Raw genomic sequence first — 20343 nt, 5'->3', positions numbered from 1 at the left:
GATTTCAAAAATCATTGTATCTTTCCCGAATTTCTCCATCGATTTTAGTCGAAATACCCAAAATTGGTTGGCTATATCCGATACATATCTCACACCCACACCCACGTACAAAGGTGCAACATCCAAAGTGAAGAGTCCGAGCAACTTAACATTTAATTTTTCTGTAAAAGGCAAGTCTAGAAATCCAGTCTAAATAGTTAAATAAAATTACTATTTCTTAGTTAGCAATATGGTAGCTCTGACCAATTCCAAAATACCAAATGGGTCAAATACTATGATATCTGGACAAGTGACCCGTCTAGTGGAGAAATGTGGACAATAACGTTTTAGCAAAATGCGGAGTCTGTAAATACTTGAAAAGGAAGGACCTAGAGTAGCTACCCTTGCCAACTGACTCGAGTGTCAAACGGCTTTAGCCTCATCAAGAACCAGACTAATCAATATCACTCCATTAGGCCTGTTCTGCAAACTGGTTATTACTAGCATACGGCTACTGGTTCTGATCAATCATATCCTCGAGGAAGCAAATATATACGCTCATTCTTGACCAGAAGAGAGCCACGGAGCTGACACAGCTCATGGGAAACAAGGTGCGGTCCAAGCAGACATGATAGGAATAGCTTACCCTACATGACCTTGGTCTTTTGTCTCTTTTGTGATTTAAAATGAAGTTTGAACAAAAGCAAAAGAGAAAGAGAGTCGAAAATTTTGCTATTTGCTAAATTGGATACCAGAAACCTTCAATAGAGTCCATAGCAGTCATTACCATACAGATTTCTTTAGCAGTTGGAATTGACAACTCACACGAAATCTTACCCATCACTCGCACCAGAAATATACATAGGTAATCAATTTAAGATCTTACTGATCACTCGTACCAGAAATATACACAGGTAATCAATTTTAGGACCACTGGATCTCATGATGTATGTCACCTGAAAAGGCAAATTTCCAACATAATCGAGATGAAGCAAAATCAGGATCATCTTTTTTATTTTGACATGTAGGAAAGTCAAAATCATCTAGTATAATGATGATATCTTTCCTGATTATTAGTCTTTTATAGCTACGGAAAAATGGGCATGTATAGTCCAAGTAGGATGAGGTAAATATATGGTAGCCATCACAGAAATCCATACAGCCACTCATTCCGACTCTCAAGTCATAAACTCCTATGACCTGTAGGAATTAAACCATGAAAGTGAATCACCATGCTTAATTTCTTCCGTCAAAGTCATTTAGTTACAAAGGATCAGTTGCAGTGCACAAGGAGAAATGTGCATATTTACGTGGGCTCCACTCAAATTCGATCAAGAAGAATGTCCAATTCGAAATGCCATGAACTAGTTGAGATTGATATGGTCCTATATCCACTCTGCTTAATTCGGGCCATGTACTTCCAGTAAAAGAAGGGTACTTTTTTGGGATTTAGGAACTGTGGTCAAACTATTGCGGAGAACTAGAGAACAGAAGCCCATGTGTACTCTTTGATAGCTGAGGACTTGAGAGAAGGAGACCGTTTTCTCTTATATTTTGCAATTGAAGCATGTCGTAAAATGATACCAGAACTGTGACAAGAGGTTACTTGAGAGCTTTCATTGCTTCGACGGGTCACAAAGTAGTGTGATAGGCGTTCACCTACTATTTTGCCGAGACAATGGTGCTTTAGTAACGACCCAAATGGTTGTTTTGAGTTCTAGCGCTCCATTTTGCGATTTGAGGCTTCTAATAGGTTCATTTGATGTTTCATGACTTGCGCGCATGGTTGGTTTTGATTTTCAGAGGTTCAGGAGAGTTATGGAAGAAGAATTCAATTTGGAAGCTTTAAGTTGTTGGAGTTAACCAATGTTTGACTATTGTGTAAACGACTTCCGATTGGTGATTTGATAGTTCCGTTAGCTCCGTATGATTATTTTGGACTTGTACGTATGTTTGGTTTGGGTCTTGGGTAACCCGAGGTCATTTTGGTGCTTCTCGTCGAAAGTTAGAAATTTGAGTTACGAACATTTGAAATTCTTGAGTTTGCTTCATTCTTAATTTTTTATGTTGTTTTGATGTTTTGAGCTTACGAGCAAGTTATGATAGGTTTATATACTTGTTTGGATGTTTGAATGGGGTCCCTAGGGGATCGGGTGAATTTCGGGGTGGTTTTGGACCATTTTAGTCCATTTTTGTAGCAGTTGATCTACCGATGTGTTGCAGCACTTCGCGAACGCGTAGGTAGTATCGCGTTCACGTAGAGTACTTTGGGGCAGTGGGATTTTACCCTTCGGAACGCAAAGGGAGGGACACCAACGCGAAGTTACGGGGGATTGACTTTCGCGAATGCGAACGCTGACAGAGGGAACAACCATCGCGAATGTGACAACAGGAGCGCGAATGCGATAGCCGTAGACCTTGGCCTTCGGGAACGCGATGCACACTGTCGCCTGGGTATTTAAATGTTTGAAATGGGATTTGACCTGATTTTCATCATTTTTGAGACCTAGACCTTGGAAGGAGCCGATTTTTGGAGGGATATTCACCCCAACTTCTAAGATTAGTATTTTTAACTTAATTTTGATTATATATCATGATTCCTCATAAATTTTTATCCCTAAATCTAGGATTTTAAATTGTAGAAATTGAGTTTTTGGGTTTGAATTTAAGAGAGCTAATTTTGGGGATTTGGATCTTAATTTGAGGTCGGATTGAAACCAATTATATATTTGGACTCGCGTGGATATGGAATCGGGATTTGGTCTCGATTTCGAATTTAGACCATGTGGGCCCGGGTTGACTTTTTATTGACTTTTGGGATTTCATCAAAGATTGAACCTTTATTGATTGGGGATGTTTCCTTTAGCATTATTGACTTCCTTAGATGACATGTGACTAGGTTTTGATCGTTTTAAGGAGTATTTCTAAGGAAGAACTTGTTCCGGAATGAGGTAAGGTCTTGCCTTGCTTTGTTTTTATGGAATGTTTCCTACTAAATGTCAGTGTTTACTACATGCAGGGGTGATGCATTTGCGAGGTGACGAGCGTATATGCATGTGTTAGGGTTATCCATACTCGGGGTAAATTATATGCTTCTTTGAGCCTTGTTAAACTTTCTAATCTTCTTGACTAATATTTCATATGCTTCTAAAACTATATGAGTATAATTATCCATGCTAGAAATCATGTTTAAACATATCTTAAATGAGCATTTCTTGAAATTGTTGATATACTTGATTTGATCATAGTCATGCCTTATATCACAAACACATATCTATACTTGTTATTCATGTGCTACTTGAGCTTCTTTCTTCATATTAAAGATCATGATTGGGGCCTTAGGGCGATATTTGGCAAGATGTGTATTTCCGTGCGGTTGCTATGATATTGGACGAGGTGGTGCGAGGTGTTCCGCTCACCGAAAAGCTATTCATATGAAGTGATTTTAATGGCCATATTGGGGAGATTGTTAGGGGCTATGGCGATGTGCATGGCATGTTCGGTTTTAGAGATAGGAACGAGGGAAGAACTTCGTTGTTGGAGTTCGCTAAAACTTTTGATTTGGTGATAGCTAACACGTGTTTTCAGAAGAGGGAGGACCACTTGGTCACTTTCCAGAGTACGGTGGCCAAGACTCAAATTGATTACCTTTTCCACAGTAAGTGTGATAGAGGCATGTGCATTGATTGCAAGGTTATCCCGAGTGAGTATGTATCGACACAACATATGCTCTTAGTAATGGACTTGGAGATTGAGAGAGAGAGAGAGGAATAAAAGAGCGGTGTACGGTCAACCTAAGATCAAGTGAGGAGCCTTGACTAAGGACAAAACTCATGAGTTGGGAGAAAAGTTGTTGGCTATGGAGGCTTGGAGGAGTAGTTGGAACGCGAGTAGTATGTGGAACCACGATAACGAACTGCATTAAAGAAGCTGCTAGAGAGATGTGAGGGGTCACGAATGGATACTCGGGAAGTCACAAAGGGGACTGGTGGTGAAATAAAAAGGCCCAAGGAAAAGTAGAAGCCAAGAAAGCGGCATATTTGAAGCTAGTGGAGAGTGCAATCGAGGAGGAGAAGAGGACGAATAGGGAGTGTTATAAGAAGGCTAAGAAAGAGGCGAAGTTAGCGGTCACGACAGCTAAAAATGCAGCATTTGGACGCTTGAATGAGGAACTTGGGGGCAAAGGCGGTGACAAGAGACTCTACAAGTTAGCCAAGGTTAGAGAGAGGAAGACTCGGGATCTGGACCAAGTGAGGTGCATCAAAGACGAGGAAGGCAAGGTATTGGTGGAAGAGACATGTATTAGGCGTAGGTGGCAAACACACTTCCATAAACTCTTGAACGAGGATGGGGACAAGAACATCATGCTTGGTGAGTTGGAGAACTTAGAGAGCCAACGAGATTTTGGGTTTTGTAGGCGTATTACAGTTGAGGAGGTTGAGGGGGTGATGCTGAAGATGAGCAAGAGTAAGACGATTGGCCAGACGTGATCCCGGTGGAATTTTGGAAAGACGCGAGTCGGGCAAGCTTAGAGTGGCTTACTGGATTGCTTCATGCGCCATCAGAAACACAGCTAACTGATGTGTTTACCAAAGGTTTCAACAAGCAAACTTTTCATACATTGAGTTGCAAGTTAGGCATTTACGACATCTTTACACCAACTTGAGGGGGAGTGTGATGAATATAAAATATTCATATATTATATACTTAAAATATACTATTTTAAATAAAGTATTTATATAATATTTCGATTCTCTGTATTTTCTAACAATGTTTTGAAGGAGATACGAATATTATTAATAAAGCAAGAAAATGAAAGAAACGATAAGGTTGTAACCGATTCAATTCACAACGCAAGAAGGTTACGACGCATCTTCTTCAAGATGCATCTTTCTCGGGACACATTTTCCTCACTATGTATCTTCTTCAGTTAAGATCACAACATTTCAAGAAGAAACGCACTTCTATAAGTAGAAGGCAACTCTCTGTGTAGTAGGCATCGAGGAAAAGGGAACATAAGAGCCACTTTATTTTCCAAAGCTTTGGTCTCTTAATCGTTCTTGTTCTTTCTTTCTTTACTTCTTGTAATTTTCGGATTTCCTGGTAGTGTTGGCAATATAGGCCATATTGTAGAAGTCCTTTCTTTTTCAAATACTCGAAAATGGAGTAGTATTTTTTTGTTGGGATAGTTGATGAAGCTTGATATATATATTTATAATAGTTTTCTCAATCTTATTACATACTTGGCCTGAGATTTTCTAGCTCCACTTTTATATTGTACTGGGATGTTAGATTTTAATTAGTCACATCTATCTATTTATTTCTAAAGTTACTTGTATTGATTTTGTAATTCTCACGAAGCAAAATCGATACATATTTAGTAAATAAAGGGTAATTTTCAGCAATCTAGCATTCCAAATCTTGATTTTTGCTTACTTCAATTTTAATTCTCACGAAGGAATTGTTATAAGCAATATCATTGATTTCTTCGTAAAGATAATCTCAAGAGGTCTTTACTACTTCTTGGCACAATTCAGGCAAGACATATTTCGATCTTATCGTCACTAGTCGTAAGTCAGTTAATAATATAACCTCAAGGAGTATTATTAATTGTTTACTTTCTAATGAGCAAATCATAATTGTATTAGCAATAAGCAATTATCCATTAGTGACATATATATGTAGAAATTGAGATTTCATTATAAAAATATCGTCAAGTGAATTCAATGATTCCCAACACTTTTTAAATATAAATTTTCCAGAAGTTGTTTTTGTTTAAGTAATTTACAAATTCAAAATCCTACTCTCTTTTCATCAATTTGGTTCTCTCAAATAGTAGCTAAAATATTACGAGTTTGTAGCATAGATTTTTCAATCTCTGTGGGACGATATCTTAAACTATACTAGAATTTGATGGAGAACGAGTGAATATTTCCTATGCACTAAGAGCTCGTCGGAGTGTTGATTAGCATGATTTCAAGAGATTTGATTAAATTTAGGAGATTGTTGATTAGCATGATTTCAAGAGATTTGATTATATTTAGGAGATTTTATTTGATTTTATTTGATTTGATAGCTGAACTGATTGTATAGATTTATTTTATTTCCTTAATTAGCATTAGAAGCTTTACATAAACTCCTTTGCTCATGGGATGTAAACACACAAAGAAATACAAGAAGCCTTTTCTTCTTCTCAAAATTTATTGGAGACATGCTTTTAGAGGCTTATGCTGGTTCATTAGTGGATCGAAGGTCAAGTTAGCACTTTCTTAGGACGAAATATTGTGACTTGGAGAAGTAAAAACAAAATGTTGTGGCCAAATCAAGTGCAGAATCCGAGTTCAGATCTATGGTGATGGGACTTTGCGAGTTGTTATGGTTAAAGATAATCCTTGATGATTAGTAGATCTGTACGCCATTTACATCTACAAAAGATCAGTTGGCTGATGTTTTAACGAAAGGACTACCAAATAATGTGTTTCAAGACCTGATAAGCAAACTAGGAATGGAAGATATCTATTCACCAACTTGAGGGGGAATGTTGAATGTTAAAGGATTTCCCGGAAGATATTCTCCATATTAAGATATGATTCTCTAAGATTTTAGGGATAATTGTTGTAATCTAGAATATTAGATTTCTGATTCTTTTTGTATTTTATTAGATTCTGTACAATCCCAAATTTTATGGGATTTAGGTGATTCTGCTTCTCAACCTCTTCTGTATATAAAGCCATGTACATGATATTGAAAAATATGAATGAAATTATTCAAGCATCTTATTCTTTCCACGGCAATAGTTGAAACCCCTAGGTTGCTACATCAGAAGAATCCCTTATGTTAAGAGGATTCAACAAAGTTTATGTATACATAAAAAAGTTTATTTTTATCCCGCTTGCAGAGTAATTCTGTGACGACGAGGGTTCAATTAAACCCTCTTAATTACCCTTAGCTCCATCACTAGGTGCGACACATCCAGAGGATACAAGAGGGATGAGTTCACTTGGATCTTTACGGGGCAATTTATAAGACTGGGAAATAGATAAATTTCGAGGATTGGTTGAAACTAAAAAACAACAGAATGCTTGATAATCCGGGCTCATGGAGGTAGGAGACGAGGAGAGATGGAGTTTTCTCAGTAACGTGATACTAACACAAGCTACTACTGGGAGGAACGGAGCTTTCCCCATGTATCAGTTTGAATTCCTAGAACACACAGAAAAGTACGCTTCTCCGCTTGGTTTGCAGCAAAGAGAAGCAATTTTGACAATTGAGAACTTGAAAATGAAGGAGAGGATCACACACTTAAGCTACTAGTGGGAGGAACAGAGCTTTCCCCATGTATCAGTTTGAATTCCTAGAACACCCAGAAAAGTACGCTTCTCCGCTAGGTTTGCAGTAAAGAGAAGCAATTTTGACAATTGAGAACTTGAAAATGAAGGAGAGGATCACACACTTAGTTGTTTTATGTGTAAATGTTCAGTGAAGACGTGGAACATCTCGTTGTCAAGTTGGCTTGAGTGCGTTGTATAGTATTTAACTGTTTTAGGGTGCAAGGATGTTACCAGGATTAATAAAGGATACGGAGGCCTTTAGAAGAAGAGAAAACGTCAGGCATGAATGTTGCCGCTTAGCCATAATGTGGGTCATGCAAAAGGAGAGAAATAGGAGTCTTTCGAGGGATAAAAAACAACCGTGTATTTTGAGGAATAGCTTAATGTTCTTATTTTTTTGTGCACCTATGCAGTCTTGTTTGTATAGAAGATCGAGTTTCATGTATAGAGAAACATATTTTGGTGTATGTTCTCTACTTTTTGGTATACTACTTGTATATGGGGTATTTGTCAAATTAATGAGTTACTTAACCTTATTAAAAAAAGTCACAGCAATGGCCTCTGTCTCTCTGTTTTGACTTCATCTAGCAGTCAGTCAATTGGATCTTATATCATTTCATTATCTCTTTAAAATGTCCATGTAGGCAACAAAATGAAAAGAAAAAAAAAAGAGAATGGTAAAATTCTCACATTAGGAGGGCAAAAGCGTTTAAACTCCCCTTGTGTCAAAGCTTCTGTGTTTCATGGGTTGCTGGAATTGTTCTGCAAGTGATAATAATGGAAAGAAGGAATACGTTATGCTAAAACTGGTAATGGAAGAGGGCATAATTAGTTTAAATATTAACAATTGTCAGTGCAACTCAATCAAAGATCATAGTGATACCAGTTAATGCAAACTATTCACCTCATGGTCTAAGCAAAGATACTGAATATTATTATGCTGTCAAGTGTCAACTTTGGACGGCAATAACAATGGAAGAACACATTCTCCAGAACAATTTTATGAAAACACCAAGGAATGAGTATGCATGGCAACTACTATTTCCACTCAGAAAAGGTAAAGTTACAGCAGATGAACCAAACTGGAGTGGCAAAGGAACATCTGGAAAGCTCAATCTTTGAAAAGTGCAAAAATCTTATTGAGACAAAAATCAATATGCAGACAGCAACCGTGGTCTGCCGGAATATCTAACACTAGATATGCAACTTTTAATATCTAGGCTCTTTTGGGAACTGGAACATGGTCTGTGCGTCACGGATAAAACTTTTTAATTCACTATGGGAACAAAATTTGATCCTATTGAATTTATCCAACAAATAGGGTGGATATATTAGAAATTAGATACTGATCATTTAAGCATCATTTCCGTTGCCATTGTGCATGGATTCTAAGGTAACATGCAAAGACCTCAAGACAAGAGTTAGTTAAAACTCCAAATCCCAACCCCTCTGACAGCAGAGCACTTAACTACTCTGTCCTATTTTCCCCTCCCACTCTCTCACTCTCAGCAAAGATGTTGATGGCAAGATATATATACATATAGCAAAAGAATGATCACTCAATGGCAGTATCAATCCCTACGCGTCCTTTTGATGTACTATTCTGTTCAGACTAGGGAGCAGAACACCAGATTTAGGTCACCTGGCTTCCCTCTTGGAGAATAAAACCTTCTCCTTCCATGTTAAAACAATAAACTTGATCCCAGTTAAATCTGGAATTTATTTTGTTTCGTTGACAAAGTAGGATATTAGCCTAAGGCTGTAGTTTTTCCAAGTAAATCCAAATTGGTTCAGTTACAGAACAATGTCCTAACAAGAATCAAACAACTGTGCATAAAGTATAAATACTTCCCAAGTAAAAAGGTCAAGTCCATCACAAGCAGTAGTTTTTTCTTTATATCACATGTACACCTTGAGCAAGTTCTTGCTCAGCATAAAAATGTGGAAATACAAAATATAGTGTTCCAACTAGAACTTAGAAGGAGCAGAATATTGAGGCGATAAATTTAGTTCGAAGTACTTACAAACAATAAACAATGATTTAACACCCCAAGGGAATTTGGCATATTACAGGAATTCATAACATAGCTCTTCGTAGAGTAGGTATAGGAAACAAAAGCAAAGATTTTTACTCCATTTTGAAGAACTTACTGGTGATTCTAAGATCTTTCGGCTGTCATTATAGTACTGATTTGGATGGTTAATCCCCGCATCACACGATGAACCATGAACAGCTTCAAAGGTCAAAGTACAAGCCAACTGCAAATTATTATGATCATAAATAATAGATAAGGGGGACTAAAGCAGTTGTAAGACATAAAAGTATACACTAACCTGATAGTGTCTATTTCGAACTTTGCCTAACACATCCTCGACTGCTTGATTGCCTACTCCCATCCTGGTCAGCGCAGCTCTCAAATTCTCCTCACTGTTGAAGCAAATTTTGCCAGATAATGAGAAATAATTGCCAGCAATATTCGATTTTTGAAATACCAGAACAGTTTGTCAGGAGTATAAATTTGAGTTCCTGGGTGCAAGCCAATTGTCACCACTTGCCGTCATTATACAGAGACTGACAGGAAAAGCCTGAGGAAGAGTAATAGAGACACCTCCTGTGAAGCTTTTATAAGTTCGAAGTTGGAAATGTGGAAAATGTCGAGCTAATATCACGAAGTTTAGACATTACCAGTAATCTTTTGGAGTGAATTAATGTTTTCAGGGTAAGAAAAACTCACTCTGAGAGTACGTTTTCTCCCAATAAAATAATAATATTTGCCAGCAGCTAATTTTGGAGATCCCATCAGTTGAGTTAGGAAATGTTAAATACAGACTCCACATCTCTGAAATGCAACTTAAGAGGGAAAGAAATATCTAAATTTTATTTTCGAAACTGAAAATGCACTTTGCCAGTGATAACTCCGCAGGCACACACGAGTGATCAAAAAAAAAGAATCTGCAGGCCCGCATGTCACACATAAACCACGCTTCTCATGTCGGATGACGTGGTTATGCTTGTACCAAATAAACAAACACCAGGACCTACGGAATTTCAGTTATTTTTTCTTTTTTAAGATGACAACTAATCACCATTGATACATAGCGGACAGCGGAGGCAGGTAACACCCAATGAAACTTAACTATTTTTTTTTTTAATTTAAAACTATATACAACAGCCACTTATACAACATTATCAATAAAGTCCTCATGCCATAATTTTGACATTCTAAAGTTAGATAGCAAATGAATGCTTAGATACTTAGATAACAAACATTTTGAAATTGTTTTGCAAATCGTTGTTAAAGAATGTAAGACCTTTAGATTTTTCCCTTGTTAATTGATTCTAGGAAATGCTAAACATCATGAAGTTATAAGCAAAGAAAATAAAAGTTGCTCCGCAGGGTGAAAAGAAGGGATGAAAAAAAGTTTGAAAAGGCCCTCTTTTCAGAGAGGAAAAGGAGAGAGGAGTATTTCAAGTTGTTGGTGTCTAATAGGAGCATGTACTAATTTAACCAACCCCCCTGCCCACCCCCTCAACCACAAAATAAAAATGCACACTTGCTAACTTTAAGAGAACAATGTCAAACACAAACCCCAGAAAAGCTTTGACCTGAAATGACGATATGGACAGCCATGATGATCTCCGACTCCAGGTGTTGATGATATAATCTTTTGACAAGAATAAGGTGTATAATCCTGCATTGGTTGCAGCAACAGAGAACGGCTGGTGAGAAAGTAGCAGAAAAGATTACAAAGCTCAAAAGGTATTAGCAAAAGATGTGAGAATGATTTCTTCCTCATCTTCTCTTTTCTATGAATTTTGCAGATTCTTGAAATAATTATACAGCTTTGCTTTTTCTCAAAATGCAAAGGACTGAAGGAGTCAAAGAACCAAAAGAAGATTGACCAGAGCCACTTTCTTCAACTTTATTCCTCACTTGAGATAAAACAGAAATGAGAGATATGTGGAACCGATAGAATATTTGGAATTTATATTCTTTTTCTTGGATGTTGACAGAAACCTTTGTCCTCCCCTCCTTTTCAAGGTTGTCACTGCAATACAGCACGAGGACTGTGATCATACTCTAAATGGAGAGCAAAGTCCTTTTACCAACCAGACCACCATCACAAAATTTCATATATCTACCAAGACTTCACAAACTTCAACATCATTAAGCAATGCAGCTTTGAATAAGTTACTCAAAGAAATGCAACTTTGAATAAGTTACTCACCGTTCTTTTTCCTTCTTTTCCATAGTTGTGCCTTATGCTGTATGCATATTCTTTATCAAATCTTTCAGCAACAACCTACAAAAGAAATTACAAAAGAGATTATACACCTCATATCCAAGAGAAATGAAAAACATCGTGGAATTCATAATGTGCATTACTTCTCTCTTTCTAAATAGAGGCAAGTTGCGGTATAGCTAAACCACTAGAGTTTGGGAAAAAGTGTTTCCAAACAATGATGTTAACATTGTATCTGTAGTAGTTAATATTTTCTGATAGTTGCCTCATATTTAGTCATGTTCATATATGATATGAGAAGAAGGATGTAGAGTTCAGCGCATGCTACTCAGTCCTTTTACATCTTTTAGTATAAGAAACTTTTCGGAATGTATTAAGAGGGAATACATACAGCTAATTACAGTATAATAGAAAAATGTGCATTGTAGACTCCAGCTTTGAACAGCTTATAAGTTATAATGGTAGTCAGGGAATAAGACAAGCAATAAAATAAATGAACTATATTCACCTTCCCTTAGTTAAATAGCGGTCCCTATTCCAAAATAAAAGCTTGAAAGCAGAAGCAGAATAAATTTAATACCCGGATCACTGCCTGTCCATGCAGAGAAAAAGAAAGCAAACGAGAAGAACTACACTATCCTCACCTTTGGGGAGAACTCAGCTTTCCAAAATGCAAGGGCGTCATCCAACTTCAATCCCATACCCTACAAGTAAAACTAAGACACTTTCAGAAGTGAAGAAACAAACTTTTGACAATTTGTTTCGTAAATCTTGAAACTCATATTTATATTTATGGTGCCAAAGCCATGTTGGTTCAAGTTAAAGAATCAGACACTAGTCTAAAGCCACTATTGACAACATTATAGCCCCAAAACCTAACAAGACTTTCAAATTCAGACCTGCTCCCTTGATCCAACACTGCAGAGAAAAATTGTTTTATACAGCTCACTCTATTCTCACAAGACAATATCTTAGAACCATTTGTCTTACCTCTTTCCAGGTTTCAGAAGTCCTCAAACTTCCCCGCTTTCTCTCACAAAATACATATGTTAAATTTGAATCATTGCTGCTCATAAATTGAATAATTGCTTTAATTTTATACTTTTATCAAGCATCGACTTTCTTGTATGCTCATACACAACAGAATATTTGACAAGCAGGAAGTATTGGTTGGAGCACCACTTTTGTGGCAGTTCTCTTTTAAGATTCATACTGAATTAAATCAATTAAAAATTCAAAACCAATTATAGAATCACAAAAGCAAAAGAATACAGCTTTTTTTTTGTACAAGGTCAAAAAAAATCCAACCATGTTAGTATGCTTGTACATAGATAAATCACCAAACGCAAATAAAAAAACATTTGTAGTACATTTATGTTAAGCAAACACAAAGTTGATGATACTGATGCGCAAGTCGAACAGAAAAAAATATGCCATGCTTAGAGCAGCAAAAGCTCCATCAGTATTCTAGATCTTTAAATAAATAGTTAGAATCTTTTTATGTGTTACACAAAGCCAACACAAATGTGTATCAAACCCAATAATGTGACCTTGAGAAATAGACCAAGTTGCATCCTCCCACCATGCTTCAGATGATGATCCTCTCTTAGCTGCAATAGGTATTGTAGGTCATAAACGGAAGCAAATGACAAAGACTGAAAAGTGTATTATAAAAATTCAAATAATACTAAGATGTACAAGGAACATGCGATCACTTTAACATTGAAGGCAATTCAAAATAACATAAAGTTAGTTCCTTGATGAAGTTCTAACCTTCCCGAAAAGATGATGCATACACAGTGGAAACGAACTCTTAGCAATTTGATCAATGTCTTTTAGTGATATATCTGTGTGCTTTGTTGGCTGCAGCAAATGTTTTATTTGGTCAACCAAAAACAAATAGAATCTCAACTGCTGAAATAAATAAAAAGGCAGATGTTGCAGATACCTGGCTATAATCAGGACCCAAATAACTCGTGGATAGAGCTTCAATAATCTGACAAATATGAGAGAAAAAGGTGCTAAACTTTCAGGTGCAACTTAAGAGCTAGTTCAGTAGTCACATTAAATACAATGGAAATTAGGTTATATAATTCTTTAAGTGCAGCTTCAAAGTAGCTCAATACTCACAGGAGTCAAACGATCCTTCTCCTGTTCTCTAATCATGGATGTCCATTTTCTGAAACCAAAAGCATAAACTTCTAAAAATCCAATGGAAAGTAAAGCTTTTGACTTTCATTAGATGAATGGTAATCTTGACATGGCAAAAATATCATGCTAAAACAGAATGTCACTTGTACTCTACTCAACATAACAAGGTCCTTATTTAAAAGCCATGTTGCCTGAAGTCAAGAAAAAGCACGTGTTCCCTCAATCATTATTTACTCAACAACATAACATAAAAATACTCAAACATGAGAAGATAAGAGAATAAATAACAAGAAATCTACATGTCAAAGTGAACGTGCACATGCTAATTGCTGACAGGCAGAAAAACTAAAGCACACAGAGAATGCTTCTGCCAGGAATAGAAAAAATAATTGAAGTGAACATATACAACTATTATTGTAGTCTTGGTAAATGGAAGAATGGGGAATCGTCAACTCTCTAACTCTAAATGTGTTATAACTAGTTCAAACCATTACAGAAAATCCAGTTGATGAAAGGAAAACTTCATTTTCAAGATGCCTATTAGGAATAGAGAGTTCTAAAACAATAAAAAAAAAAACATATTAGATTCAAAAATGGTATTTCTAATTTAGTGAAAGATTGGTTGACTCCATCCTATCTTTCCCTGAGAAGAGCAAACATGTATCTATAAACCTGTTTGTCAGCACTAGTGCTTTTGAAAGATGACTGCGGAATTGTGTGACAACTAGTGAAACCACCTGTAAGAATAAGCCACATCAGGGAAATTGTATATTGAGATTTCAGATTAGCATATTTACATGGACTCTACACCATAAACCAGAAACTAAATTACCTGGCTCATTGCAATATATGCATTCCCTTCCTGAATAAATACCCGCCGACCTGCCACAAGCTCTGGCACCTCCTCAAATGGAACCTTTATTGTTAAATGCAAGACAATAAAATGGAAATCAACCAGAACTCTCCGAAGGCATCACCTCATTAAGTACTACAAGATAAGAGAGTGACTTATGTTATATTATTTAATATTTTTCAATATTAGAGTCCAGATACAAATAAAAAGACCTGTCTCATATATCATGCATGAGCCAAGCATGAAAATCTACAATTGAATAAACAGATGTACTTCTTTATGATAAATATCATGGCTTTTGAGCGCACCATGATCCTCAGATTCCCAAAATATAAGGCTACCGGCACAAGACAGTGCATATGGATCTTTCTTTTGACACGCTAAAGAAAAGATACAGTAAATTTTCCTTCCTTTTAGTATAGGTTTTACATGGCTTAAGGAGTTTGGAGCAGATCCATTTGCTGTCTTCCTTTTGTCATTTTCTTTCAGCAAAGTTGGGCAGTTAAAGGGTTTTCAAGTCAAGTGAATACCTTGTAGAAGATCACATCAGCTGCAACAAACCAATATCATAATGTTAATGCATGAAAGTAGTACAAAAATTGGTCTTCACAATTGAAAAACAGGGAGAAGCAAGTAATCGAGAAATACTGCTTTGGCCTATGGAGCGTGCAACTTGGCTCAGCATGTCCTTCACAGTCTGCATCAAAAGCAACCAGTCTTTCAGGGCCAAAAGTTTTATCATTTCCAGAAAAAGGTGAACACCCTGGCCATAATGCTGTGGAAGTAAACTAATAGTCACTCGTAGAAGTACCACAAGCTAACATAAAATTTACCTCGTATTCAGCACGGCTCACAGCTTTGTATGGAAGATCAAACTCTGCGAATAGCGCCTTCTGTATCCAAATTTATGTGCCACACATTATCAGCATGAACCATAAAAATGTTTCCAGGAGACAACAATGGTGCTTGTAGCTATCAAACCTGAACTTCAGGATTTTCATGCAGGAATCGGTGCCGAAATAAGGTAGTCTCCATTGACAGAAACCATTTCCTCAACTCCTCCCTAACATATGAAGTTCAAAGTTAAAAAATACACACACCACCACACAGACACATATTACATGGAACCAAAGATATTTGAGAATAGAAAAATCACAATGGCCTCAACTTACGTCCTGCAATAAACAAGCCGCAAGACAAAATGTGAAATTATGTCCTTGTTAGCAACCTCGGATGCCTGCGGATGCCTCATATTTTCCTTCCACAGATCATACACCTAAGATTGAAGCCAATAAATCAATCTGCACATTAGTGAGACAGAAAAAATAATTCTATATTTTAAAGAAAAACTACATCGTTACCAATTTCTCCATCTCATCAGGCTTCTTTCCTCTGGATAAACCATCCGAAATTCCTTTCAAAACTGGATTATATAGACAAATCATATCCATCAATTAAATAAAAAAAGAATTATACGAAGCTAATGCTACAAATGAGAAATTTATGTATACAATATATATATAGACTAAGAGACCACGGTCTTATGGGAATCAGATGCAATAATGTGGAAGGCTCTACAACAACAGCTCCATTAACTATATTATAGAACTGAAATGGCTTTGGCTAAATTCATTTAATGATAGAACTCACTTAGTTTCAATTAATACGGCATTCTTTCAATTCCAGGATGCAAAAGGTTTGGCATCATATCATTAATAATATATTCTACTCCTATAAAACATTCAAAATTTTCAAGATTTCAAATTTATTTGACTATTCAGAATCTAACTAAGATACAATTTTTTTCTGCATCAAGCTCACTTTCAAACCATTACTTAATATCACTAACATGATAAATAAGTTAAATTAATGTCTTTAACTCTATCTCCAGTCAAACAACAAATGGAATTATAGAAGGTAAATATTTATACTTAGGGAAAGGCATCACCTCTTATGGAATAATTTCACAAGAAAAAAAAAGGTTTTGTCTTGGCACCTTAAAAAACAAGCAATAACAATACTAGAAATTGGTTTCTCCTTTTTCTTTAATTTTCTTTTTTCCTCTAGCCAATAGAATTTGCGTAAAAACAAAGAAGAAAACAAACAAAATCAGTAGATCAACATACTTATGCTTGGAGAATAATCAACGAAAAATGAATGAAACGTAAAATAGATCAGAAGAAATAAGGCACAAATTTAGTTAATTCATTTCTGGTAAGCTGCGAGATTTTACAGATGCTGTTGAAATGTCCGCAGAAATAAAATCTGCGGACATTTCTAGTGAGGATGATTGAATGAAGGGGAGAAGATTTCAATTACCGCGGAGGCGATCGATGGCATAAAACTCAAAATCTTCGAGACGGACTTCAAGAGGAGGTGCAGAACGATAGAGAGGCAGAGTCGAGACGGCATCGTTAGGCACTGAAGATTTCCTCTGAGATCTGACGACTTCCATGGCTTTGTTTTGCTTTTCGCGATTCAACGATGAAGCAACTGACCTGTAGAATTTCGTCCAATACTGAAAATGGCGGGAAACATTCTCCCCTATATAGTAGACCTAGAGGATGGGGTTTGCTAAATAAAATATTTATAAAAAAAAACGACTAAAGAATGGGTTGGTGGATTGGGCTTGGTGTTGTTCTTGGGCCACTTAAATATGTAAGAATGACGCAGTTACCCACAAAAATAAAATTATATATTTTTCCTTACCCATTTATTTTTTATCCATCAAACTACTTATATTTTCTACCCATAATAATTTTTTTGGGTAATTTTCTCTTTTTTTTCCAATTTTTTTTTATTTCTATGCTTCTTTTCTTTTTTCCTTTTTTTCTTTCTTTTCTCCTTTTCTTTTTTCTCGTTTTCTTCTTATTTTTTTCTTTTTTCTCTTTTTCTATTCATTTATTTTTGCCCAAATCGTATTATTGTTATTTTTACCATAAATTATTTCACACTCAATTTTGACTCCTTCTTTATTTTTTTTATTTTTTTCTTTATTTCTTGTTCCTTTTCTAATTTCATTTAACTCCTTTTTCTTTTATTTTCTTTATTACTTGTTCCTTTTCTAATTTCATTTAACTTCTTCTTTTTTTTATATTCTTTTTCTCTTCATAATCTAATTTCATTTACTGTTTTCATTATTTTTTATTATTTTTGTTTCTATACAATAAGAAAAAATAACTAATATAGTAAATATTTGTTCACATTTTTTTTAATATAACTAGTATAATATACCTTTTGTCTTTTTTCTCATTTTTTTAATTCAGTTATTAAACTGAAATAATATCAGTTGTCACTTGATCTAATTCATTGAATATCACACTGACTGTTGTTAAGCACGATAAATTACATAATCAGATTCTAAGAATTAACACGTGATTGTCATGCAAACCTTGATCTCCTTCCCTACAAATATCAGTACACGCTCTACTATTAACAGTAACATAACCAGTTATGGAGCAAGAAAATATAATCTATGACCACCAAATCTCTATATATACTTGTTAGAATAGAAATGATAATAAAATATTAAAAAATGCAATAAAAGTATAAGTAGCAAAAAAGACTTGTAGTACCATATGATACCAATATGGTATACATGTATACCAACAGAGTATATGATTGCTCTAGAATATTGCTATAAATATTTGCGACTATATTGTTGTACCAAAACATTAAAGGATACAATAAAAGTATGAGAAAATTACATGCTCGTAAGGATGTTTATAAAAACCCGAAAAATCGAACCAAACCAAAAATCGAACCAAACCGAAAACCGAACCAAACCGACCAAATAAATCGATATTTTTTAGGTTTGGTTTGGTTTTTGTTTTGAATTTTAAAAGCCAATCAAATTTGGTTTGGTTTTGATTTTAATCAAAAAATAACCGAAAAAAATCAAACCAAACCGACTATAGAAGTAGCTATTTAAATTTATTATTATACCTCTATATATGTATATTTTTATATAAAGTTTCTAAAATTTTATAGTACATATTAGTCGTTTATATTTTTAGTCTAGTTTTTTGCTATTATAATAATCTAATTCTTTGCCTTTACATTACATTCTAGTTTGATTGATAGTTTTTTTTTGTTAAGTACAAAAATTTATTTCATGTTAAAAATAATCGATTTTTAATTGAGTACTTAAATTATTCATGACTAGTTGGTTCAATTATCATCAATATATCTTGGTAAATGATAGATTTCTCAAAGAGAAATTGGTTTGATAGTGTTACATTAAAAATGTAGTCTCCGAAATATGTGTTTGGTAGTGTATGTCTCATATTTAAGAAAAAATCCGATAAATAATCGAAAAAACCGAACCGACCAAAACCGACAAAAAACGAATTGATAAAAAACCTACTTGATTGGTTTGGTTTGGTTTCAATATTTGAAGAACCGACTTAGTTGGTTTGGTTTTTTTTGGGAAAAACCGAACCATGACACCCCTACATGCTTGCATTGCAAGCTAAATGCAAAGCAACTTGCTCATTCCGTATACTGACAGGGTATATAGTTGTATGAGGTTGTTCCAATAATTGCCTATAACTATAAAAACTATTACATAATACACATAATCTATGTCCATCGGCACAAATAAATTCTAGCACTGCAAATCATGTTCATATAAATAATGTCAGAATAGAATTCACTTAAAAATGCAGCTAAAACAACCAAAACTATGTTCAAGCTACCGTATGATACCAATATGGCATATAACTATACCAACATGGTATACAGTTTTACTTGTTAATTCCCGGCAACTATATGACTATACTACTATTACATAACACACATGCATAAAGAGAAAAAATAAAAAAATAGTGTACCACATATTAATTTAATAAAGTATTTCAAGATATTATACTATATTACTATTATTAAAAAAATCAAATAGTGTACTAATTAAATGCATTTAATACAACAAAAAAATGATTCAACTATCATATGATACCAATATAGTATATAGCTATACTAATATGGTATATAGTTATACGGGGTCGTTCCAACAACTGCATATAACTATAAAAACTTTTACATAATACACAAAATCTATGTCCATAGGTACAAGAACATCCAACATAGCAAAACATGATCATATAAATCATTTTAGAATAGAATTCACTTAAAAATGCAACTAAAACAACCAAAAAATATTCAAACTATTATATGATACCAATATGACATATAATTATACTAAAATACTATACAATATATCAAAATAATATCTTGTGTTTTTCATTCAACATTATACTATTATATTATACTATATACTATAACATTATATTGTTGTAATTAATTATATACCAAAATGGTATATAATATACCATTTTGTTATACAGTATAAATTCGTCTTTTTCACTAGTTCAATCCAAAATTATAAAATCTACTCCAAAATCTCCACCAAATTGATTCAAAATATAACCACAACCTCCAATTAATATTAAAGCACACTCTAATCATAATTGGATCGAAATAACTACAAACTCAACAAACCCAATTAATGAGTTTCAAGCTTCAAGATCCTTTAGTGATGGATTTAATTTTCTCACAATAAAATTTTCGAAAATTAGCATTAACATCATAATATACACATCAAAAAATAATACCCAATAAATTCTAACCGCAAACACTTCAAACAGACATGAAAATTCAAATCTTAGTTAGATAGTACATATTATTTTTTGTTTTACTTTTAGGGGATAAAATGAATTATGGAGGAGCACAAATAAAAAAATGGGTGATGATAGGAAGAAAAAGGTACAATACAAACAACATACA

The 20343-nt window shown here is 34.8% G+C and overlaps 1 protein-coding gene across 4 annotated transcripts; it reads right to left on the bottom strand.

The window, feature by feature from the left end:
• Window positions 1-697: 697 nt before the first annotated feature.
• On the bottom strand, window positions 698-17124 carry LOC107765547 (putative DNA primase large subunit). 4 transcript variants are annotated; one of them, XM_016584211.2, is made up of 20 exons: window positions 16879-17124; window positions 15921-15982; window positions 15732-15835; window positions 15541-15622; window positions 15393-15452; window positions 15208-15256; window positions 15090-15109; window positions 14539-14622; window positions 14379-14443; window positions 13686-13734; window positions 13504-13551; window positions 13329-13418; window positions 13106-13165; window positions 12200-12259; window positions 11541-11615; window positions 10918-11003; window positions 9645-9738; window positions 9462-9544; window positions 8001-8072; window positions 698-935 (listed from the first exon to the last, which is right to left on the bottom strand). In XM_016584211.2, exons 1-18 carry the CDS (start codon window positions 17012-17014, stop codon window positions 9470-9472), a joined length of 1299 nt encoding a protein of 432 aa, XP_016439697.1. In that variant the 5' UTR covers window positions 17015-17124; the 3' UTR covers window positions 698-935; window positions 8001-8072; window positions 9462-9469. The 4 variants fall into 4 exon arrangements, with proteins under 4 accessions (XP_016439697.1, XP_016439695.1, XP_016439696.1 ...); XM_016584209.2 differs by having other exon boundaries at window positions 9462-9569; window positions 16879-17122; XM_016584210.2 differs by lacking the exon at window positions 698-935 and adding an exon at window positions 1041-1179 and having other exon boundaries at window positions 9462-9569; window positions 16879-17123.
• Window positions 17125-20343: the final 3219 nt, after the last annotated feature.

The sequence above is a fragment of the Nicotiana tabacum genome, chromosome 15 (assembly GCF_000715075.1).
Source record: "Nicotiana tabacum cultivar K326 chromosome 15, ASM71507v2, whole genome shotgun sequence".
NCBI classification, from domain to species: Eukaryota; Viridiplantae; Streptophyta; class Magnoliopsida; order Solanales; family Solanaceae; genus Nicotiana; species Nicotiana tabacum.
Note: the sequence above shows the minus strand (reverse complement) of the source record. Positions and strands in the feature narration are given on the sequence as shown.